At 40.7% G+C, this 18139-nt stretch overlaps 1 protein-coding gene across 2 annotated transcripts in view; it reads left to right on the top strand.

The window, feature by feature from the left end:
- The first annotated feature begins 447 nt into the window (after positions 1–447).
- The window catches only part of LOC141161261 (uncharacterized), a 120979-nt gene continuing 103287 nt past the window's right edge, over positions 448–18139 (top strand). The window contains exon 1 of one of the 2 annotated variants that reach the window (XM_073646044.1): positions 448–705. In XM_073646044.1, coding sequence (XP_073502145.1) covers positions 671–705 — 35 coding nt within the window. In that variant the 5' untranslated portion in view covers positions 448–670. The remainder of the gene's footprint in view (positions 706–18139) is intronic. The other variant, XM_073646045.1, reaches the window with a different exon arrangement.

Below are 18139 nucleotides of genomic sequence, written 5' to 3'. Positions count from 1 at the left end.
AAGTGGAAAGGGCTTGGATATGTGGTGTGAAGGAGAGATCAGAGTCCAGGGTTACCCCAAGGCAGCGAGCTTGAGGGACTGGGGAGAGTGGGCAGCCATTGACTATGATGGATAGGTCATATGGGGGGGATGAATGGGATGGTGGAAAGACGATGTATTCTGTTTTATCCATGTTAAGTTTTAGAAATCTGGCAGAGAAGAAGGATGAGATGGCGGACAGACATTGTGGGATTGTGGTTAGTAAGGAGGAGATATCGGGTCCAGAGAGGTAGATCTGTGTGTCATCAGCATAGAGGTGATAATGAAAGCCTGAGATCTGCTCCGTGCTCCACCATTATATTGAGGACTCTGTGGGCTGTAGTGTGCGCTGCAGTCAGTGCAGCATTGTGAGTGGGTGTCATGCTCCTGTACTCTGCTGTTACTCCGGTCCTTCCCCTTTAAGGCGATGCAGCAGAGTCTTCCCTGCGCCTCCCAGCACTGAGGAGGATCCAAGGGAAAAGAAAGTGAAAGAAACTTTGTCTTCAAATAAAACCATAAAATCTGCTCTCATCAGAGGAAGAGGAGGTCGCTGCACCCCCCCTAAACGTAGAGCGAGAGCCTGAAGAATATCGGGGGTCACAGAAATCACAAGGGAGAAGAAATAAAGTGACGAGGGAAGGAAAACGTCAGGATGTCAGGAGACCCCGAGCGAACCCAGCAGAGCAGGTACCCCACTATATCCAGGGAATAACGGGGCAACATGGAGGCAACAGCCCGGAGAGAAACAAGGGATCATGACGTCACCGAGGATGGACGGGATTAGAAAACTTCCAGAAGCAGCGCCCCCCCTGACCAAAGGCCGTGTGCGGTATTACAGCTTAGTCCCATTCACTGTAATAAAGCTGAACTACAATACCAGAAACGGTTCAGCTCCATTATAGAGAAAGGGACTAAGCTGTAATACCGCACACAGCCTGTAGTCAGGGGGGGCGCTGCTTCTTTAACATATCAGCTATTTCTTTGCGCTTCAGGACAACCCCTTTAACTCCACGGATAACATGAACGTCACATGTCAGATGGGTCACACGGGGGGGACACCAATACACACGACTCCTAGCAGACATGGCGGCTCCGCAAAACGTCGACAAAATCAGTCCAAACAATGCTGAGCGACTGCTGGGGAATAATGATACAAAGTAACACGGATCCATTGTTATATTGTTACAGTGTTACACAGTGACATCTTTAGACAGGACCCCCGTGATCAGTGCAGGGCGAACGGTGTCCGCAGTAATCAGCGCCGCTCCGTGTTATTCTGTATTGCGCCCTTTTAACCCCTTCATGGCCAGGTGTCACTTTTGGGCTTCTGTTTCTTACCTCTCCTTCTTCGGAGTCTGAGCTCCGGCTCCTCTACACCTCATATACGTATATAGGTGTCATGCCTGCGGCATCAGCCTGCGACAGCCGGACCCCAGCCGTCCTCACCTCCTCATATGTCATTCCCAAATAATGGGGGGAGACCTACCTCCAGCCCACAAGACCATATGGAGATTACCATTATCCTGCATGTTACCGGAACAACAACCCCAATCACCCCCCGAGACCACCAGAGACTGCAACAATAACCCTGTGACCAACCTCCACAGACCACCAGGGACTTTACTAATAACTCCTTCACTAGACCACCAGAGACTTTACTAATAACTCCTTTACTAGACCACTAGAGACTTTACTAATAACTCCTTTACTAGACCACCAGAGACTTTACTAATAACTCTTTCACTAGACCACCAGAGACTTTACTAATAACTCCTTCACTAGACCACCAGGGACTTTACTAATAACTCCTTTACTAGACCACCAGAGACTTTACTAATAACTCTTTCACTAGACCACCAGAGACTTTACTAATAACTCCTTCACTAGACCACCAGGGACTTTACTAATAACTCCTTTACTAGACCACCAGAGACTTTACTAATAACTCCTTCACTAGACCACCAGAGACTTTACTAATAACTCTTTCACTAGACCACCAGAGACTTCACTAATAACTCCTTCACTAGACCATCAGAGACTTTACTAATAACTCTTTCACTAGACCACCAGAGACTTTACTAATAACTCCTTTACTAGACCAACAGAGACTTTACTAATAACTCCTTACTAGACCACCAGAGACTTTACTAATAACTCCTTACTAGACCACCAGAGACTTCACTAATAACTCCTTTACTAGACCTCCAGGGACTTTACTAATAAGTCCTTCACTAAACCACCAGAGACTTCATTAATAACTCCTTCACTAGACCACCAGAGACTTTACTAATAACTCCTTCACTGGACCTCCAGAGACTTTACTAATAACTCCTTACTAGACCACCAGAGACTTCACTAATAACTCCTTTACTAGACCTCCAGGGACTTTACTAATAAGTCCTTCACTAAACCACCAGAGACTTCATTAATAACTCCTTACTAGACCAACAGAGACTTTACTAATAACTCCTTACTAGACCACCAGAGACTTTACTAATAACTCCTTACTAGACCACCAGAGACTTCACTAATAACTCCTTTACTAGACCACCAGAGACTTTACTAATAACTCCTTCACTAGACCACCAGTGACTTTACTAATAACTCCTTACTAGACCATCAGAGACTTCACTAATAACTCCTTCACTAGACCACCAGGGACTTTACTAATAACTCCTTCACTAGACCTCCAGGGACTTTACTAATAAGTCCTTCACTAAACCACCAGAGACTTCATTAATAACTCCTTCACTAGACCTCCAGAGACTTTACTAATAACTCCTTCACTGGACCTCCAGAGACTTTACTAATAACTCCTTACTAGACCAACAGAGACTTTACTAATAACTCCTTACTAGACCACCAGAGACTTTACTAATAACTCCTTCACTAGACCACCAGTCACTTTACTAATAACTCCTTCACTAGACCATCAGAGACTTTACTAATAACTCCTTCACTAGACCACCAGTCATTTTACTAATAACTCCTTTACTAGACCACCAGAGACTTTACTAATAACTCCTTTACTATACCACCAGAGACTTTACTAATAACTCCTTTACTAGACCACCAGAGACTTTACTAATAACTTCTTCACTAGACCACCAGTGACTTTACTAATAACTCCTTCACTAGACCATCAGTGACTTTACTAATAACTTCTTCACTAGACCACCAGTGACTTTACTAATAACTCCTTCACTAGACCATCAGTGACTTTACTAATAACTCCTTCACTGGACCACCAGAGACTTTACTAATAACTCCTTCACTAGACCACCAGACACTTTACTAATAACTCCTTCACTAGACCACCAGAGACTTTACTAATAACTCCTTCACAAGACCACCAGAGACTTTACTAATAACTCCTTCAATAGACCACCAGTCACTTTACTAATAACTCCTTCACTAGACCATCAGAGACTTTACTAATAACTCCTTCACTAGACCACCAGTCACTTTACTAATAACTCCTTCACTAGACCACCAGGGGCTTTACTAATAACTCCTTCACTAGACCACCAGAGACTTTACTAATAACTCCTTCACTAGACCACCAGTGACTTTACCAATAACTCCTTCACTAGACCACCAGAGACTTTACTAATAACTCCTTCACTAGACCACCAGTGACTTTACTAATAACTCCTTTACTAGACCACCAGGGACTTTACTAATAACTCCTTTACTAGACCACCAGAGACTTTACTAATAACTCCTTCACTAGACCACCAGTGACTTTACTAATAACTCCTTCACTAGACCACCAGTGACTTTACTAATAACTCCTTCACTAGACCACCAGAGACTTTACTAATAACTCCTTTACTAGACCACCAGAGACTTCACTAATAGCTCCTTTACTAGACCACTAGGGACTTTACTAATAACTCCTTTACTAGACCACCAGAGACTTTACTAATAACTCCTTCACTAGACCACCAGAGACTTCACTAATAACTCCATTACTAGACCACCAGGGACTTTACTAATAACTCCTTTACTAGACCACCAGGGACTTTACTAATAACTCCTTCACTAGACCACCAGGGACTTCACTAATAACTCCTTACTACACCAACAGAGACTTTACTAATAACTCCATTACTAGACCAACAGAGACTTTACTAATAACTCCATTACTAGACCAACACAGACTTTACTAATAACTGCTTGACTAGACCACCAGAGACTTTACTAATAACTCCTTCACTAGACCATCAGAGACTTTACTAATAACTCCTTCACTAGACCACCAGAGACTTTACTAATAACTCCTTCGCTAGACCACCAGGGACTTTAGTAATAACTCCTTCAATAGACCATCAGAGACTTTACTAATAACTCCTTCACTAGACCACCAGAGACTTCACTAATAACTCCTTCACTAGACCTCCAGGGACTTTACTAATAACTCCTTCACTAGACCATCAGAGACTTTACTAATAACTCCTTCACTAGACCTCCAGGGACTTTACTAATAACTCCTTCACTAGACCACCAGAGACTTTACTAATAACTCCTTCACTAGACCTCCAGGGACTTCACTAATAACTCCTTACTACACCAACAGAGACTTTACTAATAACTCCATTACTAGACCAACACAGACTTTACTAATAACTGCTTGACTAGACCACCAGAGACTTTACTAATAACTCCTTCACTAAACCACCAGGGACTTTACTAATAACTCCTTCACTAGACCACCAGAGACTTTACTAATAACTCCTTCACTAGACCACCAGGGACTTTAGTAATAACTCCTTCAATAGACCATCAGAGACTTTACTAATAACTCCTTCACTAGACCACCAGAGACTTCACTAATAACTCCTTCACTAGACCATCAGAGACTTTACTAATAACTCCTTTACTAGACCTCCAGGGACTTTACTAATAACTCCTTCGCTAGACCACCAGGGACTTTAGTAATAACTCCTTCAATAGACCATCAGAGACTTTACTAATAACTCCTTCACTAGACCACCAGAGACTTCACTAATAACTCCTTCACTAGACCTCCAGGGACTTTACTAATAACTCCTTCACTAAACCACCAGGGACTTTACTAATAACTCCTTCACTAGAACATCAGAGACTTTACTAATAACTCCTTCACTAGACCTCCATGGACTTTACTAATAAGTCCTTCACTAAACCACCAGGGACTTTACTAATAACTCCTTCACTAGACCACCAGAGACTTCATTAATAACTCCTTTACTAGACCACCAGAGAATTTACTAATACCTCCTTTACTAGACCACCAGGGACTTTACTAATAACTCCTTCACTAGACCACCAGAGACTTCATTAATAACTCCTTCACTAGACCACCAGAGACTTCATTAATAACTCCTTTACTAGACCACCAGAGACTTTACTAATACATCCTTTACTAGACCACCAGGGACTTTACTAATAACTCCTTCACTAGACCACCAGAGAATTTACTAATACCTCCTTTACTAGACCACCAGAGACTTTACTAATAACTCCTTTACTAGACCACCAGGGACTTTACTAATAACTCCTTTACTAGACCACCAGAGACTTTACTAATAACTCCTTCACTAGACCACCAGGGACTTTACTAATAACTCCTTTACTAGACCACCAGAGACTTTACTAATAACTCCTTCACTAGACCAATAGAAAAAAGAGAGGGGTCGCTCACTGGTCTCTTCGGGTGCTCTGAAGAAAAAAGTAATGTTTTTCTTCAGAGCACCCGAATAGACCAGTGAGCGACCCCTCTCTTTTTTCTATTAATCATTTTTGGATCCCGCTCCTGGAGCATTGCAGCAGGTACGTGTTCACACTATTAGAAGTTTGACAGCCTTTTTTCTGACCATGTGTCCCTCCCATTCAGTCACAGGTGGTTTTAACTAGCTCTACCAGCCCATTCATTGTAGGTTAAACGCCCAAGCAGAGACATATTGTCCATACAGGCTTACAGCCCAAGAGTGGCATATCTAGTGGTAGCGTAGCGTAGTTTCCCATCATACGAAGGTGACCTTGTCGTGGTTGATGGGCACAAATAAATTGGCCAAATTATGCGCAAAAAAACTTCATTTTTCAAAGTGACATTAGTCTAGATACAATATTTCTCATATATTCATGTATGGAGTGCCGAAGTTCTTTTTCCTTTACTAGACCACCAGAGACTTCACTAATAACTCCTTCACTAGACCACCAGCGAACGTACTAATAACTCCTTCACTAGACCACCAGCGAACGTACTAATAACTCCTTCACTAGACCACCAGAGACTTTACTAATAACTCCTTCACTAGACCACCAGCGAACGTACTAATAACTCCTTCACTAGACCACCAGAGACTTTACTAATAACTCCTTTACTAGACCACCAGCGAACGTACTAATAACTCCTTTACTAGACCACCAGGGACTTTACTAATAACTCCTTCACTAGAACACCCGAGACTTTACTAATAACTCCTTTCCTGGACCACCAGAGACTTTACTAATAACTCCTTTACTAGACCACCAGGGACTTTACTAATAACTCCATTACTAGACCACCAGGGACTTTACTAATAACTCCTTTACTAGACCACCAGAGACTTTACTAATAACTCCTTTCCTGGACCACCAGAGACTTTACTAATAACTCCTTTACTAGACCACCAGGACTTTACTAATAACTCCTTTCCTGGACCACCAGAGACTTTACTAATAACTCCTTTACTAGACCACCAGTGACTTTACTAATAACTCCTTTACTAGACCACCAGGGACTTTACTAATAACTCATTTCCTGGACCACCAGAGACTTTACTAATAACTCCTTTACTAGACCACCAGAGACTTTACTAATAACTCCTTTACTAGACCACCAGGGACTTTACTAATAACTCCTTTCCTGGACCACCAGAGACTTTACTAATAACTCCTTTACTAGACCACCAGGGACTTTACTAATAACTCCATTACTAGACCACCAGGGACTTTACTAATAACTCCTTTACTAGACCACCAGAGACTTTACTAATAACTCCTTTCCTGGACCACCAGAGACTTTACTAATAACTCCTTTACTAGACCACCAGGACTTTACTAATAACTCCTTTCCTGGACCACCAGAGACTTTACTAATAACTCCTTTACTAGACCACCAGTGAATTTACTAATAACTCCTTTACTAGACCACCAGGGACTTTACTAATAACTCCTTTCCTGGACCACCAGAGACTTTACTAATAACTCCTTTACTAGACCACCAGAGACTTTACTAATAACTCCTTTACTAGACCACCAGGGACTTTACTAATAACTCCTTTCCTGGACCACCAGAGACTTTACTAATAACTCCTTTACTAGACCACCAGTGACTTTACTAATAACTCCTTTACTAGACCACCAGGGACTTTACTAATAACTCCTTTCCTGGACCACCAGAGACTTTACTAATAACTCCTTTACTAGACCACCAGAGACTTTACTAATAACTCCTTTACTAGACCACCAGGGGCTTTACTAATAACTCCTTTCCTGGACCACCAGAGACTTTACTAATAACTCCTTTACTAGACCACCAGGGACTTTACTAATAATTCCTTTCCTGGACCACCAGAGACGTTACTAATAACTCCTTCACTAGACCACCAGAGACTTTACTAATAACTCCTTTAATAGACCACCAGAGACTTTACTAATAACTCGTTTACTAGACCACCAGCGAACGTACTAATAACTCCTTCACTAGACCACCAGTTACTTTACTAATAACTCCTTTACTAGACCACCAGGGACTTTACTAATAACTCCTTCACTAGACCACCAGAGAATTTACTAATAACTCCTTTACTAGACCACCAGAGACTTTACTAATAACTCCTTACTAGACCACCAGAGACTTCACTAATAACTCCTTTACTAGACCACCAGAGACTTTACTAATAACTCCTTCACTAGACCACCAGTGACTTTACTAATAACTCCTTCACTGGACCACCAGAGACTTTAATAATAACTCCTTCACTAGACCACCAGTCACTTTACTAATAACTCCTTCACTAGACCATCAGAGACTTTATTAATAACTCCTTCACTAGACCACCAGTGATTTTTCTAATAACTCCTTTACTAGACCACCAGGGACTTTACTAATAACTCCTTCACTAGACCACCAGAGACTTTACTAATAACTCCTTCACTAGACCAACAGTGACTTTACTAATAACTCCTTCACTAGACCACCAGTGACTTTACTAATAACTCCTTCACTAGACCATCAGTGACTTTACTAATAACTCCTTCACTGGACCACCAGAGACTTTGCTAATAACTCCTTCACTAGACCACCAGTCACTTTACTAATAACTCCTTCACTAAACCATCAGAGACTTTACTAATAACTCCTTCACTAGACCACCAGACACTTTACTAATAACTCCTTCACTAGACCACCAGAGACTTTACTAATAACTCCTTCACTAGACCACCAGAGACTTTACTAATAACTCCTTCACTAGACCACCAGTCATTTTACTAATAACTCCTTCACTAGACCATCAGAGACTTTACTAATAACTCCTTCACTAGACCACCAGTCACTTTACTAATAACTCCTTCACTAGACCACCAGGGACTTTACTAATAACTCCTTCACTAGACCACCAGAGACTTTACTAATAACTCCTTCACTAGACCACCAGTGTCTTTACCAATAACTCCTTCACTAGACCACCAGAGACTTTACTAATAACTCCTTCACTAGACCACCAGTGACTTTACTAATAACTCCTTTACTAGACCACCAGGGACTTTACTAATAACTCCTTTACTAGACCACCAGAGACTTTACTAATAACTCCTTCACTAGACCACCAGTGACTTTACTAATAACTCCTTCACTAGACCACCAGTGACTTTACTAATAACTCCTTCACTAGACCACCAGAGACTTTACTAATAACTCCTTTACTAGACCACCAGAGACTTCACTAATAGCTCCTTTACTAGACCACTAGGGACTTTACTAATAACTCCTTTACTAGACCACCAGAGACTTTACTAATAACTCCTTCACTAGACCACCAGAGACTTCACTAATAACTCCTTTACTAGACCACCAGGGACTTTACTAATAACTCCTTTACTAGACCACCAGGGACTTTACTAATAACTCCTTCACTAGACCACCAGGGACTTCACTAATAACTCCTTACTACACCAACAGAGATTTTACTAATAACTCCATTACTAGACCAACAGAGACTTTACTAATAACTCCATTACTAGACCAACACAGACTTTACTAATAACTGCTTGACTAGACCACCAGAGACTTTACTAATAACTCCTTCACTAAACCACCAGGGACTTTACTAATAACTCCTTCACTAGACCACCAGAGACTTTACTAATAACTCCTTCACTAGACCACCAGAGACTTCACTAATAACTCCTTCACTAGACCATCAGAGACTTTACTAATAACTCCTTTACTAGACCTCCAGGGACTTTACTAATAACTCCTTCGCTAGACCACCAGGGACTTTAGTAATAACTCCTTCAATAGACCATCAGAGACTTTACTAATAACTCCTTCACTAGACCACCAGAGACTTCACTAATAACTCCTTCACTAGACCTCCAGGGACTTTACTAATAACTCCTTCACTAAATCACCAGGGACTTTACTAATAACTCCTTCACTAGACCACCAGAGACTTCACTAATAACTCCATTACTAGACCACCAGGGACTTTACTAAAAACTCCTTTACTAGACCACCAGGGACTTTACTAATAACTCCTTCACTAGACCACCAGGGACTTCACTAATAACTCCTTACTACACCAACAGAGACTTTACTAATAACTCCATTACTAGACCAACAGAGACTTTACTAATAACTCCATTACTAGACCAACTCAGACTTTACTAATAACTGCTTGACTAGACCACCAGAGACTTTACTAATAACTCCTTCACTAAACCACCAGGGACTTTACTAATAACTCCTTCACTAGACCACCAGAGACTTTACTAATAACTCCTTCACTAGACCACCAGGGACTTTAGTAATAATTCCTTCAATAGACCATCAGAGACTTTACTAATAACTCCTTCACTAGACCATCAGAGACTTTACTAATAACTCCTTTACTAGACCTCCAGGGACTTTACTAATAACTCCTTCGCTAGACCACCAGGGACTTTAGTAATAACTCCTTCAATAGACCATCAGAGACTTTACTAATGACTCCTTCACTAGACCACCAGAGACTTCACTAATAACTCCTTCACTAGACCTCCAGGGACTTTACTAATAACTCCTTCACTAAACCACCAGGGACTTTACTAATAACTCCTTCACTAGACCATCAGAGACTTTTCTAATAACTCCTTCACTAGACCTCCAGGGACTTTACTAATACCTCCTTTACTAGACCACCAGGGACTTTACTAATAACTCCTTCACTAGACCACCAGAGACTTCATTAATAACTCCTTCACTAGACCACCAGAGACTTCATTAATAACTCCTTTACTAGACCACCAGAGACTTTACTAATACATCCTTTACTAGACCACCAGGGACTTTACTAATAACTCCTTCACTAGAACACCAGGGACTTTACTAATAACTCCTTCACTAGACCACCAGAGACTTTACTAATACCTCCTTTACTAGACCACCAGAGACTTTACTAATAACTCCTTTACTAGACCACCAGGGACTTTACTAATAACTCCTTTACTAGACCACCAGAGACTTTACTAATAACTCCTTCACTAGACCACCAGGGACTTTACTAATAACTCCTATACTAGACCACCAGAGACTTTACTAATAACTCCTTCACTAGACCACCAGAGACTTTACTAATAACTCCTTCACTAGACCACCACAGACTTTACTAATAACTCCTTCACTAGACCAACAGAGACTTTACTAATAACTCCTTCACTAGACCAATAGAAAAAAGAGAGGGGTCGCTCACTGGTCTCTTCGGGTGCTCTGAAGAAAAAAGTAATGTTTTTCTTCAGAGCACCCGAATAGACCAGTGAGCGACCCCTCTCTTTTTTCTATTAATCATTTTTGGATCCCGCTCCTGGAGCATTGCAGCAGGTACGTGTTCACACTATTTGAAGTTTGACAGCCTTTTTTCTGACCATGTGTCCCTCCCATTCAGTCACAGGTGGTTTTAACTAGCTCTACCAGCCCATTCATTGTAGGTTAAACGCCCAAGCAGAGACATATTGTCCATACAGGCTTACAGCCCAAGAGTGGCATATCTAGTGGTAGCGTAGCGTAGTTTCCCATCATACGAAGGTGACCTTGTCGTGGTTGATGGGCACAAATAAATTGGCCAAATTATGCGCAAAAAAACTTCATTTTTCAAAGTGACATTAGTCTAGATACAATATTTCTCATATATTCATGTATGGAGTGCCGAAGTTCTTTTTCCTTTACTAGACCACCAGAGACTTCACTAATAACTCCTTCACTAGACCACCAGCGAACGTACTAATAACTCCTTCACTAGACCACCAGCGAACGTACTAATAACTCCTTCACTAGACCACCAGAGACTTTACTAATAACTCCTTCACTAGACCACCAGCGAACGTACTAATAACTCCTTCACTAGACCACCAGAGACTTTACTAATAACTCCTTTACTAGACCACCAGCGAACGTACTAATAACTCCTTTACTAGACCACCAGGGACTTTACTAATAACTCCTTCACTAGACCACCCGAGACTTTACTAATAACTCCTTTCCTGGACCACCAGAGACTTTACTAATAACTCCTTTACTAGACCACCAGGGACTTTACTAATAACTCCATTACTAGACCACCAGGGACTTTACTAATAACTCCTTTACTAGACCACCAGAGACTTTACTAATAACTCCTTTCCTGGACCACCAGAGACTTTACTAATAACTCCTTTACTAGACCACAAGGACTTTACTAATAACTCCTTTCCTGGACCACCAGAGACTTTACTAATAACTCCTTTACTAGACCACCAGTGACTTTACTAATAACTCCTTTACTAGACCACCAGGGACTTTACTAATAACTCGTTTCCTGGACCACCAGAGACTTTACTAATAACTCCTTTACTAGACCACCAGAGACTTTACTAATAACTTCTTTACTAGACCACCAGGGACTTTACTAATAACTCCTTTCCTGGACCACCAGAGACTTTACTAATAACTCCTTTACTAGACCACAAGGACTTTACTAATAACTCCTTTCCTGGACCACCAGAGACTTTACTAATAACTCCTTTACTAGACCACCAGTGACTTTACTAATAACTCCTTTACTAGACCACCAGGGACTTTACTAATAACTCGTTTCCTGGACCACCAGAGACTTTACTAATAACTCCTTTACTAGACCACCAGAGACTTTACTAATAACTTCTTTACTAGACCACCAGGGACTTTACTAATAACTCCTTTCCTGGACCACCAGAGACTTTACTAATAACTCCTTTACTAGACCACCAGGGACTTTACTAATAACTCCTTTACTAGACCACCAGAGACTTTACTAATAACTCCTTTCCTGGACCACCAGAGACTTTACTAATAACTCCTTTACTAGACCACCAGGACTTTACTAATAACTCCTTTCCTGGACCACCAGAGACTTTACTAATAACTCCTTTACTAGACCACCAGTGACTTTACTAATAACTCCTTTACTAGACCACCAGGGACTTTACTAATAACTCCTTTCCTGGACCACCAGAGACTTTACTAATAACTCCTTTACTAGACCACCAGAGACTTTACTAATAACTCCTTTACTAGACCACCAGGGACTTTACTAATAACTCCTTTCCTGGACCACCAGAGACTTTACTAATAACTCCTTTACTAGACCACCAGTGACTTTACTAAAAACTCCTTTACTAGACCACCAGGGACTTTACTAATAACTCCTTTCCTGGACCACCAGAGACTTTACTAATAACTCCTTTACTAGACCACCAGTGACTTTACTAATAACTCCTTTACTAGACCACCAGAAACTTTACTAATAACTCCTTTACTAGACCACCAGGGACTTTACTAATAATTCCTTTCCTGGACCACCAGAGACGTTACTAATAACTCCTTCACTAGACCACCAGAGACTTTACTAATAACTCCTTTAATAGACCACCAGAGACTTTACTAATAACTCCTTCACTGGACCACCAGAGACTTTACTAATAACTCCTTCACGAGACCACCAGTCACTTTACTAATAACTCCTTACTAGACCACCAGAGACTTCACTAATAACTCCTTTACTAGACCACCAGAGACTTTACTAATAACTCCTTCACTAGACCACCAGTGACTTTACTAATAACTCCTTCACTGGACCACCAGAGACTTTACTAATAACTCCTTCACTAGACCACCAGTCATTTTACTAATAACTCCTTTACTAGACCACCAGAGACTTTACTAATAACTCCTTTACTATACCACCAGGGACTTTACTAATAACTCCTTCACTAGACCACCAGAGACTTTACTAATAACTCCTTCACTAGACCAACAGTGACTTTACTAATAACTCCTTCACTAGACCACCAGTGACTTTTCTAATAACTCCTTCACTAGACCACCAGAGACTTTGCTAATAACTCCTTCACTAGACCACCAGAGACTTTATTAATAACTCCTTCACTAGACCACCAGTCATTTTACTAATAACTCCTTTACTAGACCACCAGAGACTTTACTAATAACTCCTTTACTATACCACCAGGGACTTTACTAATAACTCCTTCACTAGACCATCAGAGACTTTATTAATAACTCCTTCACTAGACCACCAGTCATTTTACTAATAACTCCTTTACTAGACCACCAGAGACTTTACTAATAACTCCTTTACTATACCACCAGGGACTTTACTAATAACTCCTTCACTAGACCAACAGTGACTTTACTAATAACTCCTTCACTAAACCATCAGAGACTTTACTAATAACTCCTTCACTAGACCACCAGACACTTTACTAATAACTCCTTCACTAGACCACCAGAGACTTTACTAATAACTCCTTCACTAGACCACCAGAGACTTTACTAATAACTCCTTCAATAGACCACCAGTCACTTTACTAATAACTCCTTCACTAGACCATCAGATACTTTACTAATAACTCCTTCACTAGACCACCAGTCATTTTACTATTAACTCCTTCACTAGACCATCAGAGACTTTACTAATAACTCCTTCACTAGACCACCAGGGACTTTACTAATAACTCCTTTACTAGACCACCAGGGACTTTACTAATAACTCCTTTACTAGACCACCAGAGACTTTACTAATAACTCCTTTCCTGGACCACCAGAGACTTTACTAATAACTCCTTCACTAGACCACCAGTGACTTTACTAATAACTCCTTCACTAGACCACCAGAGACTTTACTAATAACTCCTTTACTAGACCACCAGCGAACGTACTAATAACTCCTTTACTAGACCACCAGGGACTTTACTAATAACTCCTTCACTAGACCACCCGAGACTTTACTAATAACTCCTTTCCTGGACCACCAGAGACTTTACTAATAACTCCTTTACTAGACCACCAGGGACTTTACTAATAACTCCATTACTAGACCACCAGGGACTTTACTAATAACTCCTTTACTAGACCACCAGAGACTTTACTAATAACTCCTTTCCTGGACCACCAGAGACTTTACTAATAACTCCTTTACTAGACCACCAGGACTTTACTAATAACTCCTTTCCTGGACCACCAGAGACTTTACTAATAACTCCTTTACTAGACTACCAGAAACTTTACTAATAACTCCTTTCCTGGACCACCAGAGACTTTACTAATAACTCCTTTACTAGACCACCAGAGACTTTACTAATAACTCCTTTACTAGACCACCAGGGACTTTACTAATAACTCCTTTCCTGGACCACCAGAGACTTTACTAATAACTCCTTTACTAGACCACCAGGGACTTTACTAATAATTCCTTTCCTGGACCACCAGAGACTTTACTAATAACTCCTTCACTAGACCACCAGAGACTTTACTAATAACTCCTTTAATAGACCACCAGAGACTTTACTAATAACTCCTTTACTAGACCACCAGCGAACGTACTAATAACTCCTTCACTAGACCACCAGATACTTTACTAATAACTCCTTTACTAGACCACCAGGGACTTTACTAATAACTCCTTCACTAGACCACCAGAGACTTTACTAATAAGTCCTTTACTAGACCACCAGGGACTTTACTAATAACTCCTGTACTAGACCACCAGAGACTTTACTAATAACTCCTTTACTAGACAACCAGGGACTTTACTAATAACTCCTTTACTAGACCACCAGGGACTTTACTAATAACTCCTTCACTAGACCACCAGAGACTTTACTAATAACTCCTTCACTAGACCACCAGAGACTTTACTAATAACTCCTTCACTAGACCACCAGAGACTTTACTAATAACTCCTTTACTAGACCACCAGGGACTTTACTAATAACTCCTTTACTAGACCACCAGGGACTTTACTAATAACTCCTTTACTAGACCACCAGAGACTTTACTAATAACTCCTTTATTAGACCACCAGGGACTTTACTAATAACTCCTTTACTAGACCACCAGGGACTTTACGAATAACTCCTTTACTAGACCACCACGGACTTTACTAATAACTCCTTTACTAGACCACCAGAGACTTTACTAATAACTCCTTTACTAGACCACCAGGGACTCTACAAATAACTGCTTCACTAGACCACCAGGGACTTTACTAATAACTGCTTCACTAGACCACCAGAGACTTCACTAATAACTCCTTTACTAGACCACCAGAGACTTTACTAATAACTCCTTTACTAGACCACCAGAGACTTTACTAATAACTCCTTCACTAGACCACCAGAGACTTTACTAATAACTCCTTTACTAGACCACCAGAGACTTCAGTAATAACTCCTTCACTAGACCACCAGGGACATTATTAATAACTCCTTCACTAGACCACCAGGGACTTTACTAATAACTCCTTCACTAGACCACCAGGGACCTTACTAATAACTCCTTCACTAGACCACCAGGGACATTATTAATAACTCCTTCACGAGACCACCAGAGACTTTACTAATAACTCTTTTACTAGACCACCAGTGACTTTACTAATAACTCCTTCACTAGACCACCAGAGACTTTACTAATAACTCCTTTACTAGACCACCAGGAACTTTACTAATAACTCCTTCACTATACCACCAGGAACTTTACTAATAACTCCTTTACTAGACCACCAGAGACTTTACTAATAACTCCTTCACTAGACCACCAGTGACTTTACTAATAACTCCTTCACTAGACCACCAGAGACTTTACTAATAACTCCTTCACTAGACCACCAGATACTTTATTAATAACTCCTTTACTAGACCACCAGAGACTTTACTAATAACTCCTTTACTAGACCACCAGTGACTTTACTAATAACTCCTTCAGTAGACCAACATTGACTTCACTAATAACTCCTTTACTAGACCACCAGAGACTTTACTAATAACTCCTTTACTAGACCACCAGAGACTTTACTAATAACTCCTTCACTAGACCACCAGGGACTTTACTAATAACTCCTTCACTAGACCACCAGAGACTTCAGTAATAACTCCTTTACTAGACCACCAGTGACTTTACTAATAACTCCTTCACTAGACCACCAGAGACTTTACTAATAACTCCTTTACTAGACCACCAGGAACTTTACTAATAACTCCTTCACTATACCACCAGGAACTTTACTAATAACTCCTTTACTAGACCACCAGAGACTTTACTAATAACTCCTTCACTAGACCACCAGTGACTTTACTAATAACTCCTTCACTAGACCACCAGAGACTTTACTAATAACTCCTTCACTAGACCACCAGATACTTTATTAATAACTCCTTTACTAGACCACCAGAGACTTTACTAATAACTCCTTTACTAGACCACCAGTGACTTTACTAATAACTCCTTCAGTAGACCAACATTGACTTCACTAATAACTCCTTTACTAGACCACCAGAGACTTCAGTAATAATTCCTTTACTAGACCACCAGGGACTTTACTAATAACTCCTTCACTAGACCACCAGGGACTTTACTAATAACTCCTTTACTAGACCACCAGAGACTTTACTAATAACTCCTTACTAGACCACCAGAGACTTTACTAATAACTCCTTTCTAGACCACCAGAGACTTCACTAATAACTCCTTTACTAGACCACCAGGGACTTTACTAATAACTCCTTCACTAGACCACCAGAGACTTTACTAATAACTCCTTCACTAGACCACCAGAGACTTCACTCATAACTCCTTTACTCGAACTCCAGAGATTTTACTAATAACTCCTTTAATAGACCACCAGAGACTTTACTAATAACTCCTTTACTAGACCACCAGAGACTTCAGTAATAACTCCTTCACTAGACCACCAGGGACTTTACTAATAACTCCTTCACTAGACCACCAGGGACCTTACTAATAACTCCTTCACTAGACCACCAGGGACATTACTAATAACTCCTTCACGAGACCACCAGAGACTTTACTAATAACTCCTTTACTAGACCACCAGTGACTTTACTAATAACTCCTTCACTAGACCACCAGAGACTTTACTAATAACTCCTTTACTAGACCACCAGTGACTTTACTAATAACTCCTTCACTAGACCACCAGAGACTTTACTAATAACTCCTTCACTAGACCACCAGAGACTTTACTAATAACTCCTTTACTAGACCACCAGTGACTTTACTAATAACTCCTTCACTAGACCACCAGTGACTTTACTAATAACTCCTTCAGTAGACCACCAGTGACTTCACTAATAACTCCTTTACTAGACCACCAGAGACTTTACTAATAACTCCTTCACTAGACCACCAGAGACTTTACTAATAACTCCTTCACTAGACCACCAGGGACTTTACTAATAACTCCTTCACTAGACCACCAGAGACTTCAGTAATAACTCCTTTACTAGACCACCAGGGACTTTACTAATAACTCCTTTACTAGACCACCAGAGACTTCAGTAA

Source organism: Phyllobates terribilis, unplaced genomic scaffold (assembly GCF_046119375.1).
Source record: "Phyllobates terribilis strain yellow unplaced genomic scaffold, ASM4611937v1 Scaffold_9__5_contigs__length_417890890, whole genome shotgun sequence".
Lineage (NCBI taxonomy): Eukaryota > Metazoa > Chordata > Amphibia > Anura > Dendrobatidae > Phyllobates > Phyllobates terribilis.
The sequence above is the reverse complement of the archived record's forward strand: the minus strand, read 5'-3'. Positions and strand labels throughout refer to the sequence as shown.